The sequence below is a fragment of the Mytilus californianus genome, unplaced genomic scaffold, assembly GCF_021869535.1.
Source record: "Mytilus californianus isolate M0D057914Y unplaced genomic scaffold, xbMytCali1.0.p SCAF_1, whole genome shotgun sequence".
NCBI classification, from domain to species: domain Eukaryota; kingdom Metazoa; phylum Mollusca; class Bivalvia; order Mytilida; family Mytilidae; genus Mytilus; species Mytilus californianus.
The window spans coordinates 53,276,877-53,301,555 of record NW_026262581.1 but is presented as its reverse complement, the minus strand read 5'-3'; the positions used below and the strand labels follow the sequence as shown (position 1 = coordinate 53,301,555).

Below are 24,679 nucleotides of genomic sequence, written 5' to 3'. Positions count from 1 at the left end.
AAATGTCCACAGAAAGAGGTAGCTTTCAGGACCTGTACCGTCGTCTAAAGAGTCGATTTCTAAGCGAAAATGATGTGTACGTACCAAGATTCAAGATTTATAAATTATATTTGGGAATTCTAGTTTAAATTATCGAGGGATGAGTAACGCATTGTGCACTCTATATTGCAATCATAACAATACATATGAGAGGAGAACTAAAATACATAGCTATTTGATTAAGCATTTAACAATTATAAAATATTTTTCTTTTTCACTTTCAGTTTCAAATGTAGCCAACAGATTTCCACAGGCCATAGGGGATGGAAATATAACGGAACTGTTGGATCAGTTCTCATAGTATTAGCTGTCTTCTGATGAACTACCCAGTTTTGACCAGACAATAGCAACATATATTGTATAGTTTGTTGGGAGCAATGGCAGAGATCATAGATGACATTTTAGATGTCAAAAAACATTATGACACTCTTTTAAAGCTTCATGAAGCTATTTTAGTTCAGCCAAATATCAATTCTGACTGTGAGAGATCATTTTCAATTATAAAGAAATTTACACTGAATTCTGATCAGAACTCGATCGACAATGATATATTGTGTGGCTTGTTATCAAGTAAATGTAACCAAACCAGCAGGTGTTTTGACTATGTGCCTAGTGGTGTTGCTTTTAAAGCAGCTAAACAGACCACTTTTGAATACAATAAAAGTTTACAGTTGAATATTGTTTTTTATATTAACAAATTTGCATATAATGTGAAATTATATGAACATTGTTCATATTAAAAAGTCCGCATCTACGTCACGCGTTTTCACACGCTTTTTGACATGTCATGTCATGTCATGACATGATTTCTCATTGTCAGAGGTTGGCAAGTATGCCTATAGCTGGTACTAATTTGGGACACACAACTTTTAGTTTACATTAATAGAAATTATACAAAGGTAAGCATTCATAATCCTACATCTACAAATAAACCAACCTTACACAGATTTGGTGATTTAAATTCTGGGATCCCAAAATCCGGGCTAACTTGTGATTAACATGATGCTTATAAAAGATTTGAAATTTCCCAATACAAATAACTGAGAATCAGCTCCATATCTGCAATAATGACTGAACATAAGGCAGATAAATTATTTTCTTGCAATTTAGTAAAAATTAATCTCAAGTGGAACTAAGTCTTAATGTTTTCTGTTTTAAGGATGTACTTATGTGATATTAAAAAATCTAGAATTCAAAATTGATACTATAAGTCAAAAGAGCATTAGTTAAGGAACGAAATAGGCAAAAAATATTGATAGGTAATGGAGCTCTTTTTCGAGATATTTAATTTTTAAAATTTGGCAGGAAAAGCCTGACTCAGACTTACCTAGGCCTTATAATTGCATTGGTATTATTTGGGTCTCAAATCGAAAAAAAAAGAAATCTAGAATCTGCTTAAATTTTGGTAAATGACCTTTTATGAGCTTTTGAAGCCATATATGAAAAGAAAAATGGGTGATATGGGGTAAAATATTTGCCCCTTTATCATAGGAAAAAACATAGGAGTCAGAACATTTGACAAAAATTCCTAAACCTCACCTAAGAACATCCTTAAATGACTAACATAGATAATTAATGTTGTATACATAAACTTCACAAAATGATTACTTTTTGTATAAATATCCTACCCTATTTCTAAATGATGGATGCTTCAACAAACATTCCTTGAGTAAATCATATCCCTGCAAAGAAATATGAATATTTATTTTAAATGCAAAACAAAAAAACTTTAATTTCTATTCATTTTTATGGTCTAAACCTTTTGTGAATTTGGATTCCCAAACTACTTTTTGTCTACAGTGCACCTGCTTAAGTTTATTTAGAACCATATTTTATACTCAATGAAATGGTTGTCATATTTTCAAATGACTACTCCTATGTCAACATTTCTGCTGGTAGACTATCACCAGTAAACATGTGTTGTGCACTAAGAAATTTACATCATACTTTTCTATTTGAGAAAAAACAAACCAAAAAAACCTAATTTTCATGTCCACTTTTCCCCCCATTTGTAAATATACACCCATGTTTAGCTAACTCCAAAAAATGTGTACAAAAATAAGAATATATGACAATGGAACAGCCTTATCACATTTCCATCTGGGTAAAAACCCTTATTTGGCATATATCTTAAATCGTTATTAATATGTTTTCTAAGTTTCATGTAGCTGTTAAAACAACTTCATCGTAAACCATCTTAAATAAAAAATTATTAAAAATATAGAAGGGAGATATTGTAACAGTAAAATAATAACAAATGGTTATGCTTGGCAAAGCTTGTTCTGGATTATATCCCAATCATGTCATGTTTTCGACATATATCACAGAATGTTTTTAAGATATATTTAAAATTTTCATTTGGAACACAGAAGTTTAAAAATTTCTGAAGCAATGATTAGAATATATTAATTATTAAACGACATAATGATAAATGGATCGATGTATTGGTGTTTAATGTCAAGCAGCAAATATTACATGCATATCAGGACTAGAACATGTTAAGATATGGATATGAACCCTGTATTGTACAAAACTGACACACTAAGCCATATTTTTAACATGCTAGTTCACAAGGCAATAGTCTGGAGAAAGAGATGTCACCCTACCTGGACATTATTATGATAACTCAGAGATGATCAGTCTTTGCTCTCACTCTTTATTGTTGTGTGCTAAGTGGAGAAGCACAAAATACCATTTAATTCATCTTTGTGAAAATCTATTTTTCTTAATGTTTTCATGTAAAAGAAGATCCAAGTGTGACATAAATCCTTCGAATTTGTGTTATTTTTCTATTTGTGAAAGTCACCTCAATAAATCACTTGTAAACTGATTTGGTTTTGCATCAATGACCAATAATGTGCTGAACTATTAGAATTATCTGATAATTGATAATTTTCCTTATGTTTTCCAAGTTACTTTAGAGGTTTTTTTAAATAACTCATCTTGAAACAATTATAAAATGAGCTATTATACTTGAAAAAAGCATTACAAAATGCAAAATATTATAATACCTTATCTGAAAACTTCTGTTCATCGATGTAAATATTGTGCATAGCAACTTCTCTGTGTAAGGCTAGAACAACCATCACCCTTGTCCTCCATTCATCTGTATGTTGTACCTTGAATAAACATAGGAAATCTTTCATTACAAAGATTGCCTCATTCCCCAAAAATTGTCGTGAAATCATGCCATTTTTGGTGACAGATAGCCACAGATAGTTTTCTTGCCAATACAAATGCATGCAGTAAAAAATCTACGGTTGACTTATTCTTGCAAACACAACAAAACATTCTTGAAGCTTTATGTTCTACAGTAGATTTTATGTGCTTCCATCAAAAGCATCTCTGTTTTCCTTTGGCAGTGTTTTCAAATTCATGCAACTGGTTTAATGTCGTCAGTGTGAGTTCCCACAAATTAGGATGCGCATTACATGTATTAGCAACGTTGTGAAAAACAATGAGTTGAACTTGGATGAGTTATTATCTGCCCCTTCTTCTGTAATGTATGCATTTAAGTGTTTTATTTTCCCATACTTATCATGAAACAAGAGTCAACCATAGATTGGAATTGGATTTTTAGAAACCTTTCACTGACAATGGAATTAACTTTGAAGAAATTAATTCAAACACCAGCTTGTAATAAATTTTTGGCTTATTAGTCTTGTTAAAAAGCAAAGCCTCTTGGACAAGTTAAGTAATAAAACAATGTATAATTGCAAATTGTGCAACCACTTGGCCAATCCAGAAGTTCCGAGTGCAACTTACTGAAACAAATATATGGTTGACATTCTCCCAAGGCATTACTTGATAAACAATTCTTAGACCATCATCACTATAATCCTAACAAGATTAAGATTTTTTATGTATCTTTTTTTCAAAACCAAAATCTTACTTTATTAATTTCTTAATAAATATCCTAGAAACATTTGATAGCTTACAGACAGTATTTTCTGAAGTTCAGTTTCCTTTTGACTAATTCCTACTGCTACAACTGCCTCTCTTATAGCCTTGTATTTTCCTCCACAAACAATGTACCTGTCATGACATTCTTTAACCTACAAAAGTTAATTTGTGCAACAGTACACTAAAATATAAGAAGGCAGCAAAAGCTTACCTATATGCGGAAAAAATTATTGAATTTAAATTAAAAAAAAAGTAATTATAAAGGTTCATAGACTTGCTTTACACAAGCCTTTATACTATTTCCCAAAAAGAAGATTTTTCATGTTTGTTTATTTTAAAGATAATTAAAAACTTTCTACTGATGAGGATTCATAAATTTCTGTGAAAATCCATTTTAACTATCGTATCAATGTGAATTTATTATTGAAATTATGCATAATCTCCTAAACATACACTTACCTCTTTGCCTTTCAAGTCAGGTATCTGTACCCATCTTAGGAAGTCATAACTGCCTTGAACTGCTTGGTAAGTATCAATACCAAAACTTCTACATAAATGTTTCACAAAATATTGCCTAAAATGTATAAAAAAAATGAAAACAATAGTTCATAAATTTTATGTGTTTGAATGGCTTCTCTGAATATACTTTCATAAGGAATGCTCAAATCTAAACATTTGAAAGCCAAGGGATGTATGATTACCAAAACACATGGCTATATGACCAAAAGGGACTTAAACATCAATGGCCAAATCCTCATATATAAATATCAATTTAATTTTACTGATCATTCCATAAACCTATAAATAATGGATGATTCTATTTATTATACTGAAATGTTTTCAGCTCTAAGTATGGACAAGTGTACGTGACAATAGGCTGAGGATAGTCATTGTAGAGCAGAAATTGTCAAACCAAATGACAGTATAGTATTGTCAACTAAACATAATGACAAGCAGTTCTTCCAAATAAGAAAGCTTTTGGGCAAAAGATCTTAGAGAAGTTGAGTTGATCTGGCTTCACAAGGTGCCATTGAGTACAATTGTACAATGAACTGATGACACAGAGAAATGTCTTGCCTGTTTGCATTTTGAAAGTAGAAATGCAAATGTTGAAATTGACAGCAATACTTAAACACGTAAACTATGCAAAACTTTCAAAGTCAATTAACCATGATTCTGTCGAGGCCAGATAAAAATAGTTTAAGTCCTGAAATACCAACAGAAATTGTCAAACCAGTATGGTAAAAAAATAATATCAATACTACCAAATTGAAATAAGAATGCTTTTGGTCAACAGTCTTTGAGCATAAGAATGTCACAAAGGGGCAGACCAACAAACAGACAAAGAATATTTCCATGTCCCCTGTGTGCATGTGGCTGTGGACAAAAATAATAAATACATTTTGTCCTTTCACCCTGAGTAGTTAATGAATTTCATATCATCAACAGATATTCAAAATTTAAGTCCTCTGTTTTAACTGGACCTTCAAGGGTTAATCTATGGTTAATAAAGGTAAACTGAATGAAGTGTTTTTAAAAGATTTTGTGTTATACCTGTCTTAAATGTTATCTGGCCAGCTGCCAATAATATATCTTGTTAGAAAGAAAAATAATTTAGAAATTATCCACTTTTTTAATATATTACATCAAACTAAAGTAACCATCAAAGTATAAAAGAAATTTAGAAAGAAAACTACCTTGGCCATGGGCAAAGACAATCCTCACATAGTTGTCCAGCTGTTTCAAAAAGTCTTCTTAAATCACCTGGTATTCCTTTTTGAGAAATTCTGAAAACTTTCTCAACATAATTAGCAACAATCGATAAGGCAAATCTAGTCTTTGCAATAGCCTTAATTTTCTCCAATACTCCAATATCAGTTTTGCAAATAACATTGTATGTCTCTCTCATCAATTTTGTTGCTATGGTAATCTCTTTTGCAGTGTCACAATATTGATGATGCTGCTGATGAATAGAGTCCTGTAATAAATACAATTATTACAGCAATCAGTAGTAACGTTATTCATAAAGCAAAAACGTATAAGAATGTCTATTAAATCTTTTAAAATCCAGTGGAATTTTCCTTGGTTACGGTAAACTTTATATAACTTGGGACAAGTGCAAACATGGGGAGGTGTAAAACATGTTTTTGAGGTGAATGACGACATTTATATGCATTGTCTGGAATATTATTATAAAGATGGTATGTGAAATACCTGAAAGCAAGATGTCTATATACCTTTGTTATTAAACCAATCCAGTTAAAAAGGGCAGATTGCGGAGTAACCAAATCTTTTAGGGTTAATGCAATTCTAAAGATGTTTCATGTCTGTTTGTAGCTGACATTGGTATACTATATTTATATTTACATTTTCGTAATTCTAGAAAGAACATTTTTGTGGGTGTCAATTAAAAAAATCCTCCTCAGAAATATGTAATTTTTCAAACAGTGTATTAAAGACAAAAATCAGACATCAGATATATAGTTTCAACTTGTACTAATTTCAGAAAAAATTGAAGGTTGCTGATTTCATGACTGAAAACTTGGGAGTCGTTTAAACTGCAAAAGAGTATTTAGTTAAACACACTCTACCTCCATACACTGTAAAATTAATAGACATAGTTCTACTAATTCTTCCTGCTTTCCAATTGTTTCTACCAGTTGACACGTACTCTCAAAATAGGAAGTAAGATGCTCCTCTACATTTACACCACTTATGAAAATAAAAAAAAAAAATTATGTACCACAAGAATATGCATATCAAAAGTCTCATACACATTGTTTAACATTGGTATTTTAATTCAATTTTCTATCCAGTTATGCAATTTACCTCCAGAGTGGAATTTGTTTATTATAATGGAAAATAAAAGGGTCAGGATGGTTGAATATTTACAGATTACACAACGATCATACAATTTGTTATATCTACGCATCTTTTTTATAAAAGTACTCTGCAGGAATATTTGTGATGTCAAATTCTAGAATTTTCTAAGGTTAAGAGAATTTAATCTTCAAAAGTGCATACAAAATACATTTTTACCAGAATTGCAAAAAAGGCTTATGGTTGTAAAGTTTATCAATCTCATATATGTGACAGAGTTGTCAGGTCACAACTGGAGATTTGAAAATTTTCAGGTGGAGTTTGGGCCTCATAACTGGAGATTTTTTTATCAATATATTTATCAACGTTTTGCAGTGTTCAGTTTGATGATACAGCTACATATTTTTCCTTTTTTAAGATAACAGTATTACTACTAGTATTAATGTTTTCTCTCTGTATTGTTACCATGTGAAATATTTGTCAACACAAAACTCACTATTTGTATGTGATTTGTTTCTTCTTTCATCTTTGCCATATGTTCCTACATTCTAACAGTGAATTATGTGTTTCAAGTATTCTGCCTTTTTCTAGCTATTGTTGAATTAGCCAAAGTTGATGTCATAACTCACATTATCACCAATTACATCAATACATATCTTATAAATTTCAATTTAAGCATTGAAAAGAAGTATGATGATGATGGGGGTTTTTAACGACCTTGACTGGCTATACAGCCCTCACACTGTCGATCTCTCAAATAATTTTCAAAATATTATTGCCTTATTTGTCCTAAGACATTTTAAATTATTTAATTACCACCCTTAATTTTTCTTTGTTCAATTTGTATTTCATTTATATTTTTTTATCAATTTACATTATTTTAAGGAGAGTAACTTAAAACGTGATTAAACAAGGGAAGTAACCCGAAATTTCTTTGAAGTGTTTTCAAATACACAAAGCTTTTATTACATAACGGGATTTAGCCTGAGGTAAAAATAGTTAATTAGCAGTATGTTTGACACCCAAGCTGTCAAGAGAAGCCATATAATTATGATAATTACACAATTTCTTTGTTAACAAGGACCATAACTGTGCACAAAAACATCAGACCGTAACAAAATTCGAACTTGATCTGTAACTTGTCATGATAAAACTATATACCAATTTTCAAATTATTATCTTCAAGCATGACGAAAAAAGTGAGGAAAACTGATTATTTGAGTGAATTTTCTATGTCCAAGGACCATAACTCTGCCCAAATTATCAGACCAGAACAAAATTCAAACTTGAACTGGAACTTGTCATGATAAAACTATATACCAATTATCAAATCAATATCTTAAAAGAATGAAAAAAAAAGTTTGGAAAACTGATTATTTTGGTGAATTTTCTAAGTCAAAGGACCATAACTCTGCACAAAATCATCAAACCGGAACAATATTCGAACTTGATCTGTAACTTGTCATGATAAAACAATACACCAAATATAAAATCAATATCTTCAAGCATGATGAAAAAAAGTGTGGAAAACTGATTTGCCGGACTGATGGATGGACAGTCAGACAGACAGACGGACGGAGTGCAAACCTAAAGTCCCCTTTGACTTCGTTGGTATGGGACTAAAAATTACCTTCATCAGTGACACAAAAACGTAATTAATGTTGACATCGATGGTAAAAAAAAGAGACTGGTAATTTTGTGGGTTTGAATTTTGAAAAAAAAAACAGAAGATTTGAATTATTAACGGGAGGAACGGATTAGGGCTTACAAATTGGGTGAATTTGACTCCCACCAGTAATCACATGTCTGCAATCTGCTCAATCCAAACTATATATCTCTTTTAGTATGATGAAAGCTTTTTCCTGGAAATGCTGCAAATTCCCTCCTTTATTATCATAGATAATAGAGATAACAGCAACAAACGACAAACACTGAATTATAGGCTCAAGACTTGGGACAGCCACATATAGAATGTGGTGGGTTAAACTACTTAGATGGCGACAAACCCTCACCCTAACCTGGGACAGTGGTGTAACAGTACAACATAAAAACAAACTATAACAAGAATGTGTCCATAATACACGGATGCCCCACTCACACTATCATTTTCTATGTTCAGTGGACCATGAAATTGGGGTCAAAACTCTAATTTGGCATTAAAATTAGAAAGATCATTTCATAAGGAACATGTGTACTAAGTTTCAAGTTGGGTCAAAACTCTAATTTGGCATTAAAATTAGAAAGATCATATCATAGGGAACATGTGTAATAAGTTTCAAATTGATTGGACTTCAACTTCATCAAAAACTACCTAGACCAAAAACTTTAACCTGAAGCGTGACAGACAAACAGAAGAACGAACAGACGCACAAAAGAATGGACGCACAGACCGAAAAACATAATGCCCCTTGCTGGATATGAAGGCAGAGGTCCAACCTTGAACAGTTGGGGCAAAAATGGACACAATATTCAAGCTTGATTAAATATTTGACACATTATAGGTTTCTGACACAGAATAAATGTAGTCAAAGAACTTGAAATTGGTTATATGATTTGAATTTATATCTAATTTAAGATTTCTTGCTGTTGTGCAATACACTGTGCTGTTGCGCAATACTTAGTAAATCTGTTTTCAGACTATATACAAAGAATTAGCAAAATAAATTGTGACCCCCATTTTTTTTTTTTGGAAAATTGATAAATTCTTAAATCTTGAGGGAAAAAAATTGACCCCCCCTAAAATTCTTTTTTTTTTTTAACCCCCCTCCCCTCCAAAAAAAATAATATTTGAAGAAATTTTCTTTTTGTAAAATTTGGTACAATTTAAGAGACGTCCATACACTTAAACACAAGTTATTGTCTGAAAACTAAAAAAATGCTTGTTTTGGCCCCTAATTCCTGAACGGTTTGTGCATTTACCCCAAAAATGAATCCCAAACTTCTACTTGTGGTACAATTTCAGAGCAATCAAAATACTTATACACAAGTTATTGTCCTGAAACTAGAAAAATGCTTGTTTTGGCCCCTTTTTGGCCCCTAATTCCTAAACGGTTGGGGCCATCACCCCCAAAAACAATCCCAACCTTCCTTTTGTGGTATTGAACCTTTTGATTAAATTTCATAGAGATCCATACACCTAAACTAAAGTTGTTGTCCTGAAACCAAATGTCTTCGGACGACGCTGACGACGACGTGATACCAATAAACGACCGCAAAAATTTGTAGTATTTGTTTTCAATTGAAGATTTCTTGCTATTGCGCAATACTGTGCAATTGAAGATTTCTTGCTATTGTGCAATACTGTACTATTGCTCAATACCGTGCAATTAAAGATTTCTTGCTATTGTGCAATACTGTGCTATTGCGCAATACTGTGTTGTTGCGCAATACTGTGCAATTGAAGATTTTTTGCTATTGTGCAATACTGTGCAATTGAAGATTTCTTGCTATTGTGCAATACTGTGCAATTAAAGATTTCAAAATTTTGAAGAAGAAAATGAACCCCCCAAAAAAATTAGAAAAAAAATCCCCCCACCCTTTTTGGAGTAATTACCCCCAAACTCAATCCAAGCCTTCCCTTTGTGGTATGGAACCTTGTAGTACAATTTTAGAGAGATCCATACACTTAAACACAAGTTATTGTCTGGAAACTAGAAAAATGCTTGTTTTTGGCCCCTTTTTTGCCCCTAATTCCTGAATGTTTGGGGCAATTACCCCCAAACTCAATCTCAGCCTTCCCTTTATGATATGGAACCTTGTGGTACAATTTCATAGAGATCCATTCACTTAAACTAAAGTTATTGTCTGGAAACCAAATGTGTCTTCGGACGACGAAGACGATGACATCATAGCATTATACGACGCAAAAATTTTTTTGAGGTCGTATAAAAACTGATTTTAAACACTTTAAGCAATCTTCAATACAAACCTAGTCTGCATCAGCTGTTGCAGTAGGAATGACCTGACAACTGGGGTGGGGTCAATAGAATCCTGAAACACAGATAATTCCTTAGAAACCAGGAGTTTCTCTCCTCTCTCATTTTTACTCTTTCCAATAATGTATGACTGGAGTTTCTTTATAACATCTGGTGATGGTGGAGTTCCTTCAGCAAAACAAAGCTGTGATACAACCTCCATAAAGAAACTGTTACATCGTCTTCTGAAATCTCTGTATTTAGTCAAATTCTCACTGTAAAAGATTATATCTTGTTAATAAGAACTAAGAATTAACCATTCAATTTCTTTTTATGTGAGTTCAACTTTGTCTATCAGAACAGTGAACTCAAAATTTTGATAAAGAACTTCAATATGAACTAAAAAAGGCTGTGCACTCACAAAATATAATACCTATGCCTAGCAATAGCTTGTAATTAGCAAATTAGATTATCTCCCCTTACAATAATTTTTACAACTCTGAAAAAATATTCAGCATTTGTCAAAAGGGTTAAGTCATAAAACATAAAATATATCAGGAAATACAGACACTGGGCATAATCCTACTTTAGTCCCATGTAGGATTTAACATTTTTAATTGCCTCGATTCTAATCGATTTTATGTTTTTTTAAATAATTTTAATATCATTTTATTAATGAAATAAAGGTGACAGAAATGTTTTATTTAGTATAATTATAAGTATATTTACACAAATATTAGAAAAAAAGCAAAATTATATTATTATGAAAAAAAGTCGTAAGGGTTCCGCAGAACTCAGTGTCTCGCCTACTTTTGCTGTTAGTCTCAGGCTCAACAAAAATGGGGAAATATTTATTAAAAATTTTCCTCTAGATACTATCTTTTGTGAATGTAAGAAGCTTCTGTTCAGGTTTGGTAAGAATCCAGGATGGTTTATAAATCTAATAAATGTTTTAAAAACTTTAACTGCAGACTATATGTAATGTTAACTTGAAGAAAAACTAATAGATATAGGAAGATGTGGTATGAGTGCCAATGAGACAACTCTCCATCCAAGTTAGTCCATTTATAAGTAATATACGGAAAAACAGGAAATTTTTTTTTACAAAATTTCCTTCTAGATACTAGCTTTTGATCATAAACAAGCTTCTGTCCAAGTTTGGTACAAATCCAGGATAGTTTAAGAAAGTTATTAAAATTTTGAAAACTTTAACCACAGAGTGAATATTTGTGGACGCCGCCAACGACAGAATGTAGGATCGCTATGTCTCGCTTTTGCGACAAAAGTCGCAGGCTCGACAAAAAGTGTTATATACTAATCCTGTTTTAGTCCCACCCTGCATGTTAAAACAGTAAATTTTCTATAGGGGTGGGACTAAAACAGGATTAATATATAATAGACGTTTTCCATCAAAATATGATAAAAGAGGGTTCATATAAAGTGGCTTATATATATTAATCCTGTTTTAGTCCCACCTTCCATGCTTAAACAACAATTTTTCCATAAGGGTGGGACTAAAACAGGATTAATATATAACTGTATTTCATTTGGGTATTTCTTTTCTAATCCTGTTTTAGTCCCAGCTGGGACTAAAGCAGGATATTGCCTAGACACTGAAGATAATAATTTTTAATATGTATTTTAGCTATTCCATCATAATATTTGGTTTTCTATAACTTAAAATCATTACTTTGTATATTTGCAATATTTCAAAACAACAATCAATCAATCAAAACTCTCAAAATTATTTTATGATTTTGGGAAGATTTTAACTAATATCATACATGTTTTAATGTGAAGTAAAAATCTTGACAAAAAGTCAGAGGTGTTGAAGTTGAATACCTGGCATTATGTCTTGATTATTAAAATGGAACTGATTTAAAACAAGTGAAGAATGTGTTTATTGGACACAGATGCCCTGCTTGTAAATACATTGTATATGGCAAATTCTGAAATTCAATTTACATAGCTTTTTTACTTTAATACTTACTTTATTTGATCAATTTTCAATTTCCAAAGGGACATAACTCAAGAACTGCAAAAGTGACCCCACCGAAACTCAAACTTGATCTGTACTTGGTGGTATTAAGCATTGTGTATAAGTTTCATAACATTTGGTTGAGGCAAACTAAAGTTAGAGAATGGAAACTAATTTTGGGATGTACAGACAGACAAGGGTTAAACTTAATTTGTCAGTAGATATTGTATCACCTTATTACTGTAACTTGACTGTAAGTGTTGCTCTCCACTTATTGCAGTTCATTCAAAATTCTGACTTAATTGTAATTTTTTTCTATCAAACCAAACTGTTCAACTGGTCAGAAATTAAAACTTACTGCTGAAGAAAACCAGTCAAGTCAACAATGTGCAAGGTTATAACATAAAGTAAAGCATGGTCAATTACACAGTTGGTATGCTGATTTCTATAAACCCAAAAACTTTCTTATCATTCTTTTGGCATTGCCTCTTGTGACCATATCAGAAATGTATGATTTGAAATGACAAATGGTCTAAGATACAGCCCACTAACAAACAGAACTTTTTTGGGGTGCAGTTTATTTTGTTTACTTTACCTTTTATGCAATTCTGCTGGATTGAAGTTTTCTGGCAGTGTTTCGTTACAATGTATGCATTGCTTTTTCTCAATGATTATGTCTCGGTAACAGTTTTCGCAATAAACATCATTACATGGAAGTTTAACTGGGAGAGTGCTGATCTTGCGTTCACAAGCTAAACATGGTGATAATATTCTACAAAATAAATTATATTGTTACCGTAATCATTTAAAACAATGAACAATAAAAAAAATTCTTCATTCATATTAGTGGTAGAATTCTAAAGTAGAACAAGAAGTTGTATCCATTGTTATGCTAAGTAATCTCCTACTCCAATAACCAAAAGTAATGGGAACAAAATTTAGCACTGATGTTATGCTTTAACACAACTCACAATAGTTTTGATTAACACATGTCATGCAGGTATGAAAAATGGGTAAGAGTGACCTATTTTTTATCCTTAAAGGAAAAATTCACGATTTTTTACTTATCATCTAATTATGTTCATCATAACATAAAAAACATATTCACCAAGTTTTATCTGGATATGAACACTAATAAAGAAGAAAATTGGAAATTATTAATTTTATTTATTTGAACTTCCTGTGTACTGTGATGTATTTTTACACTAATTGCATGCCGGGAGTGGAATTAATCTCATTTTTTAAGTCTTGTTCGTTAATCATCTAATAACGCAATTTAAAGCATGTTGATGACTAATTTGCATAGCTACATGTATTAACCAACTAATAATTAAGAAAATAAAATGAACAGCCATGCAACTTTTTACATTATAAGGTACAGGCAGATTTATATTTAATGGATTTCTGATATGCCTTTAGCAAGGATTTGTATAGTATACTATACAAATCCTTGCCTTTAGTAATAAAAGTAAATCATACAATAAAATATTTTTGTGAAAAATAATTTCGGACAGATATGTTGAACAAACATATATAACTGATAATGTAATGTAAATGCATGTATGTTTTCTCACCTTTTAATTCAGTCTAGCAAACATTTCCCGCTAGTACTGTGTAAATACAATGTGTATTATACTCTTGACACTACCTGGTGAAGGCGTGGTTAAATTCACGATAATTAAAAGATTAGCATTTTGTAATTCTAATCTTTTGATCTTCACTCGAGTGTATTTTGGCCTCAAGGGTTCACCGTTTCAGGTGTGAACAACATCTCGTATGGATGATAAAAGAGAAGTGCGAGTTTGAGACAGAAAAATAGAAAAAAAAAAAATTAAATTATTAAATACTTTAGCTATTTGACCAAAGATGTTTAAAAAAATTAACAGAATCAATCTAAGGTCAACTTTGCCTTATTGGAATTGAGACAGACCGGAGGAATCAGATTTTCAATGTGCTTTATATCTTGTACCTTTGCAAGACTTATCAAACATTCATAAACCCACTCTAAACCAGAGACATATATACACATATATATGTCTCTGTCTAAACTGACAAGAATACTCCTAAAGCGGACAAGCAGTATATTCTTTAAATTTCTGTGATTTAATACCAAGAAAGAAAAAAAAATACCGAAATTAATTTGATACTCAATATGTTTCCTGGAAAACATTCACATATCCTCATTCAGTCTGAAAATAAGATATGAATTGGGTATACAGAACATGCAGAAGTGTGAATGTCATAAAACCTTGTTATATCAGAAATATTTATTGAACACTATTATAAATGAGAACCTGTATACGTAAGACCTCATGATCTTTTTTTCAATTCCCTATTGGACCAATGCCTTATAAGTAAAGTTAGAATAAATAAATGTGGATAGTGTCCACATGTGGACACAGATGATGCCCCTGCTTGCATATCGTATAGTTATAAAGGGACATAACTGAAGAACGGTAAAAGTGACGCTACCCAAATTTGAACTTGATCTGAGTTTTGTGGTAATAAACATTGTGTGTTAGTCTCATAACATTTGGTTGAGGCTAACTTAAGTAGAAATAAAAGAACAGAACAAAGACTGTCAGATAGGCTTACCCAAAGCACTGGCTTAAAACAGTGTCATTTCTCTTTTTCAGATAGTTCTCTATTGTTTCAAATGTAGTTAATGTCTTCATGTCAGGATCAGTCTCACCTAATTTCTACATGCAAAAAAACAAAAAAGGAATGACATGCTAAACAAAAACCAAATACTAAGAAAGGTATGCCATGTATAAATAAAAAAACAACACCATGTAGCTGTTTTCCTTATTTTTATATTAACTAGCTAACACTTAAAAATAGCAAAAACACATGCAAATAAGAAAGGACAAAAGTTTATAATATTCTTTTATATTCACAAAAATCTTAAGTTGTCTCCCATTTCATGAATTAGCAAGAGTTGTCTTCTTTACAACCCATATCTTTATATATTCTGAATGAAAATTTCTATACTTGGCTGAGAATTGCCTTTACTAATGGGAGGAAGTACAACATTTAACATGCTATTCACACTATAAGATGTTGAGCAATCATATCAACATTACCCCCTGATATCACAACAAAATAGAATCATATAAAAAAGTAAACAGAAAAACTATGCCACCTGACAGTGTAATATAAATTTTTGAAGGTTTAGTGAGTTTTTGATGTCTTATTTTCACATCTACCTCTTAATATATGCATCAACTTTAACTTTATACAGAAAAGACAATAATTGGAATTACAGAAAATATAGGACAGTAGAACTGACCAACCTCAACCATCGACTCCCAACTCCTCAAAGAAAATTGATGAACAACACATGGTCCAAATAGCCTGATCTTGTAAACCTTTGATATAAATTTATAAAAATCTGGCATGATATGTGCACATGAGAGCCAGAAAAAGACTGAAAGGATGGACATTGTTTGAACAAGTTTGTAATGTTTTATGTTGACATCTATGTTTGCTCAGTTTTTTTACTAAATAAGAGCCTTTCTTGCTCGACTCAATTGCAATGGCTTGATATATATACTGGTAATAATGCCGCAAATTATAACCACAAAAAAATATTAATAATAACATTTTTTGGATATGCTTGCCAATTTTTGCTGGTAATTATTTGATAAAAAAAAGTTTAACTAAAAAACAACAAAAAAACTCATTGTCCTTCCAATAATAAACTTCCAAACTATATTTCTTTAATGCAAAATGGAAATTTTTTTTTAGAAAAATTGTTCATAATATGTTACCATTTCCTCCTTTTAGAATTGTTTTTAAATAATTCATTTAGTTCTGCTAATATACAAGTCTTTTCATCTCTCTAAAATTGTAAGTACCAAAATGTTCAGTTAGTTGTGCTTATCCTCAAAATTATATGAATCTACATATTTGAAATCTTATGCCAATAAAACTTATAATGGCACATATAGAAGGCAGTTTTATTTATTGTAATACATACTGTCCACAAAGCCATGCACCGTATAACTTCTTTCCCTTCTTCTTCATTTGACATACAAACATTCTCAATAAATAACTTGACAATAAATGTTCTTGTCCATCTGTATCTGAAATGATACAATAGAATGATAAAGACAAATCCTTATCAACTATCATTGGTAAATTAAACTGAAGAGCAGTCATTTTGTTAACTCAATAACTTTCAAGAATATGTAGATGATGCTTTGGGTTCTTACATCCTAGTTAGAGACCTCAAAATACAATAATTATAAATGAACAGCATCTATTTGCTACATTTATTTTAATATGGATTTATTTTGGTAAAAAAAACTTTTTTACTTCAATAAAACAGTGAATAAACATTCAAATTGAAAGGAGATTTACACTGCATGTTTGTTGTGGAAAATAGTGCATGTGTATAATGGATAGATTGATAAAAAAAATGTCAGATTTTACCAATTTCAAATGTGGTTTTTAAATTGTTTTCCTTAACAATAAACCAAAAAAGATCACTAATTTTAAATCAAATAACAAGATATCTAAATTTTAACTAGAAATAGTATATAAATAACTCATAGCTGAGAGGGTGATAGAGCAGATTGTTACCCCAAGAAAACATGGTCAACTTAGGTGACAGGTTTGAGATCATCAATTAGTAACTGAAGAGCTAGGATGTCTAATGTCTGAAATTTATCAAAATATGAAAGAAAATAATTAGTACATCGTGACAGTCATAACAATTTTAAATGTACATGTACTACACTGTATATTCAACAGGTCTTTATCCTTTCACAATACCAACAGCTTAAAAATTAAAACCATACTGAATAAGTTAATTAACAACAGAGAACATAACAGGCATGGGGCGAATTACATTGCAATGTAATGCATTATATTACAATTACTTTGACCAAACCATGCATTATATTACAATTACAATTACATGCATTTATCAAAGTAATGCATTATATTACAATTACTTTTGCAAAGTAATGCCTTGAATTACACATTACATTTGAAAATTTTATTAGTGAATAGAAAAATTAAACATTTTGAAAAACAACTACAAGTCACAAAAGATTCTAGCATATGCAGTAACTGTTCCATGAATTGAATATAAGTATACATGTAAAAAGTCTATTTAATTTGACTTTTACAATTTTTAATTATTTTAACTTAATGTTGACTTCACTTTTATAAATATATTTTTTGTTGTTTTTCTTTAAATTTTAAACGAAATATTTAATTACTGTGAATTACTTCCCTAATTATAAAATAAACATAGACCTTAATTAAAATTAACATATTCTTAATTAATCAAGAAATCTTAAATTTGGTTTAGTTAAAACTCCAACAATATTTTAAAGATGTAGTATGTGAAAAAAGTAATGACATGTAATGCCATGTAATGCATGAAATTACACAACTTTTTGCTAAAGTAATGCATTATATTACAATGACATGTAATGCACAAATTGCTGCATTACACATTACATGCAATTACTTGGAAAAATGTAATGCATTACCATGCATTACAATTACAAATTTGCATTACCCCATGCCTGGAACATAACCAATATACAAACACTCAGACATCTACTCTATAAATTAGTTAACGAATGCAGTAAATTGCACAATGCATACTTGCATTAGTGAGCAACATTTTAATGCCAGGCAGATGACTGGACAACAGTACAATATATACCATAATATGTCTGCTGATGGCATATACAAACATGATAATGTAATAGCAAATGCTTTCAAATCTTAAAGATATGTTACCAAAAAGCCTTCACACAAATGAGTACCTGGCTTGCTGAAGACCCTGTTGGCATTGCTCTCCATATTTTAATTCCTGATTTTGAACATCCTGTTTGAAATGTCCAAATATTCTTTCAACAACAGGTCTATACTGGCAGACCTTCTGTAACCATTTATTTCTAGGTTCTGGTTTGTTCAGTGCATCTTTGACAGGTTTGAGATCATCAATTAGTAACTGAAGAGCTAGGATGTCTAATGTCTGAAATTTATCAAAATATGAAAGAAAATAATTAGTACATCGTGACAGTCATAACAATTTTAAATGAACATGTGCTGAACTGTGGGTAACCAATCAAAAATTTAATCAAGTCAGACATTTCTCCACCCAACTACTCAACACAAAATTTCTTAAAGATATTTAACAATTATATGACAAAATGTCTACTACACCCCCGCTCTTGTATTTTTATTTAAAACAGGTATATCTATAGAAAGAAAAATCCATTATGTGTTTTATGCCTGATTTCAAAATGTCCTACTCCCCTCCAAAGATGTGTTAACATTTCCTGTATTTTTCTTAATCAAGAATATCTACAGAAAAAATCCATTGAAATTGGTTTTAAGGTACTTGGGGTGGGTGTCTTCCTCCATCTTGGATTTTGAAGTAGCAGATACCAATTGGTCTAGATCTTTACTGAAATGTGCAAATTTTGAGAGTAGTATGTAATTCATGTGTAAGACTTTTCTTGCTAGTATAGAAAATGATGTGTTTTATCATATTTATGGCTGTATTTTGTTTGATTCATTTTTTTAAAACTTTGCCACATAAGGGGAGATAACTCATATAGTAGGGAAGATAACTTAGATAAAGTAATTTTAATAATAGAAAGTGTTGCGAATTTACCTATTTTAATATGTAGCAAGAAAACAAGTCCAGTGACCCCATTTTTTTCTTTTTCTATTTGAAAGCATGTTATAAGAGCTATCTTCGCACATTTTATCTTAAAATTCTATGGTGTAGTTTTCTTTTTATCACTCAAAATTGGATTTTCCATGCATAATCTATACAAAATCTGACAATTTTGCACAACCTGTAGCATGAAAAAAAGTCTGGTGACCCATACTTTTTATTATATTTAGGAAAAAAGTATGATAATAAAATGCTTCGCTGGGCGCAGCTTGATACGACCGCAGAGGTCGAACCCTGAACAGTTGGGGCAAGTATGGACACAACATTCAAGCTTGATACAGCTCTGAATTTGGATTGTGATTAAATATTTGACACAGCATAGGTTTCTGACACAGAAAGAATGTGGTCTAAGAACTTCAATTTTTTTAATTTACCTATTATGGTCCAATGTCCAAAATCAAAATACATGGTTAGATTCAGCATATCAAAGAACCCCATATATTCAATTTTTGTTGAAATCAAACAAAGTTTAATTTTGGACCCCAACTTGGACAAACTTGAAAACTGGTCCCATAATCAAAAATCTAAACACATGTTTAGATTCAGCATATCAAAGTACCCCAAGAATTCAATTTTTGTTAAAATCAAACTAAGTTTAATTTTGGACCCTTTGGACCTTAATGTAGACCAATTTAAAAAACGGGACCCAAAATTAAAAATCTAAATACACGGTTAGATTTGGCATATCAAAGAACCCCAATAATTCAATTTTTGATGAAATCAAACAAAGTTTAATTTTGGACCCTTTTGACCTCAATATGAACCAATTTGATAGCGGGCCCAAAAATAAAATTCTAAATACATGGTAAGATTCAGCATATCAAAGAACCCCATATATTCAATTTTTGTTGAAATCAAACAAAGTTTAATTTTGGACCCCAATTTGGACCAACTTGAAAACTGGGCCAAAAATCTAAAATCTAAATGCATGTTTAGATTCAGCATATCAAAGAACCTCATATATTCAATATTTGTTGAAATCAAACAAAGTTTAATTTTGGACCCCAACTTGGACCAACTTGAAAACTGGGCCCATAATCAAAAATCTAAACACATGTTTAGATTCAGCATATCAAAGAACCCCAAGAATTCAATTTTTGTTAAAATCAAACTAAGTTTAATTTTGGACCCTTTGGACCTTAATGTAGACCAATTTAAAAACAGGACCCAAAATTAAAAATCTAAATACACAGTTAGATTTGGCATATCAAAGAACCCCAATAATTCAATTTTTGATGAAATCAAACAAAGTTTAATTTTGGACCCTTTTGACCTCAATATGAACCAATTTGATAGGGGGTCCACAAATAAAAAATCTAAATACATGGTTAGATTCAGCATATCAAAGAACCCCATATATTCAATTTTTGTTGAAATCAAACAAAGTTTAATTTTGGACCCCAATTTGGACCAACTTGAAAACTGGACCAAAAATCTAAAATCTAAATACATGTTTAGATTCAGCATATCAAAGAACCCCATATATTCAATTTTTGTTGAAATCAAACAAAGTTTAATTTTGGACCCCAACTTGGACCAACTTGAAAACTGGGCCCATAATCAAAAATCTAAACACATGTTTAGATTCAGCATATCAAAAAACCCCAAGAATTCAATTTTTGTTAAAATCAAACTAAGTTTAATTTTGGACCCTTTGGACCTTAATGTAGACCAATTTAAAAACAGGACCCAAAATTAAAAATCTAAATACACGGTTAGATTTGGCATATCAAAGAACCCCAACAATTCAATTTTTGATGAAATCAAACAAAGTTTAATTTTGGACCCTTTTGACCTCAATGTGGACAAAGTTGATAACGGGCCCAAAAATCAAAAATCTAAATACATGGTTAGATTCAGCATATCAAAGAACCCCATATATTCAATTTTTGTTGAAATCAAACAAAGTTTAATTTTGGACCCCGATTTGGACCAACTTGAAAACTGGGCCCATAATCAAAAATCTAAATACATGTTTAGATTCAGCATATCAAAGTACCCTAAAAATTCAATTTTTGTTAAAATCAAACTAAGTTTAATTTTGGACCCTTTTGACCTTAATGTAGACCAATTTGAAAACGGAACCAAAAATTAAGAATCTAAATACACGGTTAGATTCGGCATATCAAAGAACCCCAATAATTCAATTTTTGATGAAATCAAACAAAGTTAAATTTTGGACCCTTTGGACCTCAATGTGGACCAATTTAAAAACGGGGCCCAAAATCCAAAAACTTAATACACGGTTAGATTCAGCATATTAAAGAACCCCAAGAATTCAAGAATAAAACCCCATTGAAATTGATCAAGAAATAAGCAATTTATACGAAGTATCTTCTTTTGCACAATACTGTGCAATTGAATATTTCTTGCTATTGTGCAATACTGTACAATTGACAATTTCTTGCTATTGCGCAATATTGTGCTATTGGATATTTCTTGCTATTGCGCAATACTGTGCAATTGAAGATTTCTTGCTATTGCGCAATACTGTGCAATTGAAGATTTCTTGCAATTGTGCAATACTGTGCAATTGAAAATTTCTTGCTATTGCACAATACTTATTATATAATAATTTAAACATCCTGTTTGGTGTGTATCTCCTACCATATCATTATTATTTGCTTTTAAATATTAATCAGAAATAACCAACTTAAAATGGAAAATTTTAAAAGAAAAAAAAAAAGGAAAAAAAGAAAAAAAAAGAAAAAAAAAAAATCCCCCCCCCCAAATTTTTTTAACCCCCTTACGATTCATCACCCCCAAACTCAATCCCAGCCTTCCCTTTGTGGTATGGTACCTTGCAGTACAATTTCAGAGAGATCCATACACTTGAACACAAGTTATTGTCTGGAAACTAGAAAAATGCTTATTTTTGGCCCCCAATTCCTAAACGTTTCGGGCAATTACCCCCAAACTCAATTCCAGCTTTCCCTTTGTGATATGGAACCTTGTAGTACAATTTCAGAAATATCCAAACACTTACACACAAGTTATTGTCATGAAACTAGAAAAATGCTTGTTTTTTGCCCCTTTTTTGGCCCCTAATTCCTAAAATTTTGAGGCAATTACCCCCAAAATCAATTACAGCCTTCCCTTTGTGATATGGAACCTTGTGGTACAATGTCAGAGAGATCCATACACTTACACACAAGTTATTGTCTGGAAGTTACAAAAATGCTTATTTTTGGCCCCTTTTTGGCCCCTAATTCCTTAACTGTTGGTACCATAACCCCCAAAATCAATCCCCACCTTCCTTTCGTGGTATTGAACCTTATGGTAAAATTTCATGGAGATCCATTCACTTAAACTAAAGTTAGAGTGCGAAAACCAATGTGTCTTCGGACGACGCCGGACGACGCCAGACGACGACGACGACGACGACGACGACGACGACGACGACGACGACGCCAACGTCATACCAATATACGACCAAAAAATTTTCAATTTTTGCGGTCGTATAAAAATTGAAATTAAAATACAGGTAATAAATAGATCATTGGTTTTTGAAACCATTTACATTTGTAATTAAATTGTAAAAGAATTAAATGAAGCAATAAATGAAAAATAAGTTTCACATTGTAAATTTCCGTTTATAATTCATTAAATTTGAAGATAATCATGAAAAAGTTCTATAAAAATACTGTCAAATTCAACTAAAATATAGAGTAAAAGGGAGTTAACTCAAACAAAAATTAAACTTGATAGGACTGGTTACAACATGACTGACAGTTTACCTTGCTATCTCCTTTGTATGATATATATTTCCAGAACATTCACGTCTTTCAAAGAAACAAATGTAACATTATCAAATTGTTAAATTCAATAGAAATGTATAACTTTAGACTTTTAAAGAAACAAATATATCATTATCAATAATATTTGTTTCAGTAGAAGTGTAAAATTTAAGTTTTTACAAAATATATATATAAAAAATAAAACCTTGAAATTTCTTAAGCATCAATCTGATTACTACTACTATAACTAGCTTTAGCATTAAAGCATAATTTATTTTAGCTTCCACGCATGCTAAATAAAAATTGTGAAAATACCCATTTATTTTATCTTGTGTAAATTTACGATACTCAATGCCATCAGCAAGTTTTTCAACTGTTTGCCTGTTAATATTTATCAAATAAAATTAAATTTCTTCTCATGTACAATAAGGAAAATTACAAGAAATATTCAATTTTTGTAAAAGTGATCTGATTGTCTCCAAATTCACAATTTATCTCAAGAACCATTGTAAATTAGATATGTTAATAAAATGCTCCGCTGGGGCACAGCTTGATACGACCGCAGAGGTCGAACCCTGAACAGTTGGGGCAAGTATGGACACAACATTCAAGCTTGATACAGCACTGAATTTGGATTGTAATTAAATATTTGACACAGCATAGGTTTCTCACACAGAATGAAAGTAGTCTAAGAACTTAAAATTTTTTAATTTACCTATTCAAACCATATCATTATTATTTGCTTTTATATATAAATCAGAAATAACCAATTTAAAATGGAAAATTTTAAAGAAAAAAAAGGAAAAAAAAATCCCCCCCCCCAAATTTTTTGAAACCCCCTTATGATTCATCACCCCCAAACTCAATCCCAGCCTTCCCTTTGTGGTATGGTACCTTGCAGTACAATTTCAGAGAGATCCATACACTTGAACACAAATTATTGTCTGGAAACTAGAAAAATGCTTGGGTTTTTTGCACCTTTTTGGCCCCAAATTCCTAAAAGTTTAGGGCAATTACCCCCAAACTCAAACCAAGCATTCCCTTTGTGATATGGAACCTTGCAGTACAATGTCATAAAGATCCATACACTTACACACAAGTTATTGTCATGAAACTAGAAAAATGCTTGTTTTTTTGCCCCTTTATGGCCCCTAATTCCTAACATTTTGAGACAATTACCCCCAAAAACAATCCCAGCCTTCCCTTTGTGGTATGGTACCTTGCAGTACAATTTCAGAGAGATCCATACACTTGAACACAAGTTATTGTCTGGAAACTAGAAAAATGCTTATTTTTGGCCCCTTATTCCTAAACGTTTTGGGCAAGTACCCCCAAACTCAATTCCAGCTTTCCCTTTGTGATATGGAACCTTGTAGTACAATTTCATAAATATCCATACACTTACACACAAGTAATTGTCATGAAACTAGAAAAATGCTTGTTTTTTGCCCCCTAATTCCTAAAATTTGGAGGCAATTACCCCCAAAATCAATCCCAGCATTCAAACCCTCAATCAGCATCATTTAACAGTAATATCTAAAAATGGAAATTACATAATAAAGGTATTAAAATAGAAAAT

The 24,679-nt window shown here is 31.3% G+C and overlaps 1 protein-coding gene across 1 annotated transcript in view; it reads right to left on the bottom strand.

Moving 5' to 3' along the window:
- LOC127723416 (E3 ubiquitin-protein ligase RNF213-like) overlaps positions 1 to 24,679 on the bottom strand; it is a 135,919-nt gene that overhangs the window by 36,636 nt on the left and 74,604 nt on the right. Inside the window, exons 44-54 of the mRNA XM_052230074.1 lie at positions 18,441 to 18,652; positions 16,634 to 16,739; positions 15,250 to 15,353; positions 13,250 to 13,426; positions 10,691 to 10,951; positions 6,534 to 6,654; positions 5,640 to 5,920; positions 4,402 to 4,516; positions 3,978 to 4,094; positions 3,051 to 3,158; positions 1,668 to 1,721 (exon numbers count right to left, since the gene is read on the bottom strand). Of these exons, the coding sequence (XP_052086034.1) occupies positions 1,668 to 1,721; positions 3,051 to 3,158; positions 3,978 to 4,094; positions 4,402 to 4,516; positions 5,640 to 5,920; positions 6,534 to 6,654; positions 10,691 to 10,951; positions 13,250 to 13,426; positions 15,250 to 15,353; positions 16,634 to 16,739; positions 18,441 to 18,652 (1,656 nt within the window). The remainder of the gene's footprint in view (positions 1 to 1,667; positions 1,722 to 3,050; positions 3,159 to 3,977; positions 4,095 to 4,401; positions 4,517 to 5,639; positions 5,921 to 6,533; positions 6,655 to 10,690; positions 10,952 to 13,249; positions 13,427 to 15,249; positions 15,354 to 16,633; positions 16,740 to 18,440; positions 18,653 to 24,679) is intronic.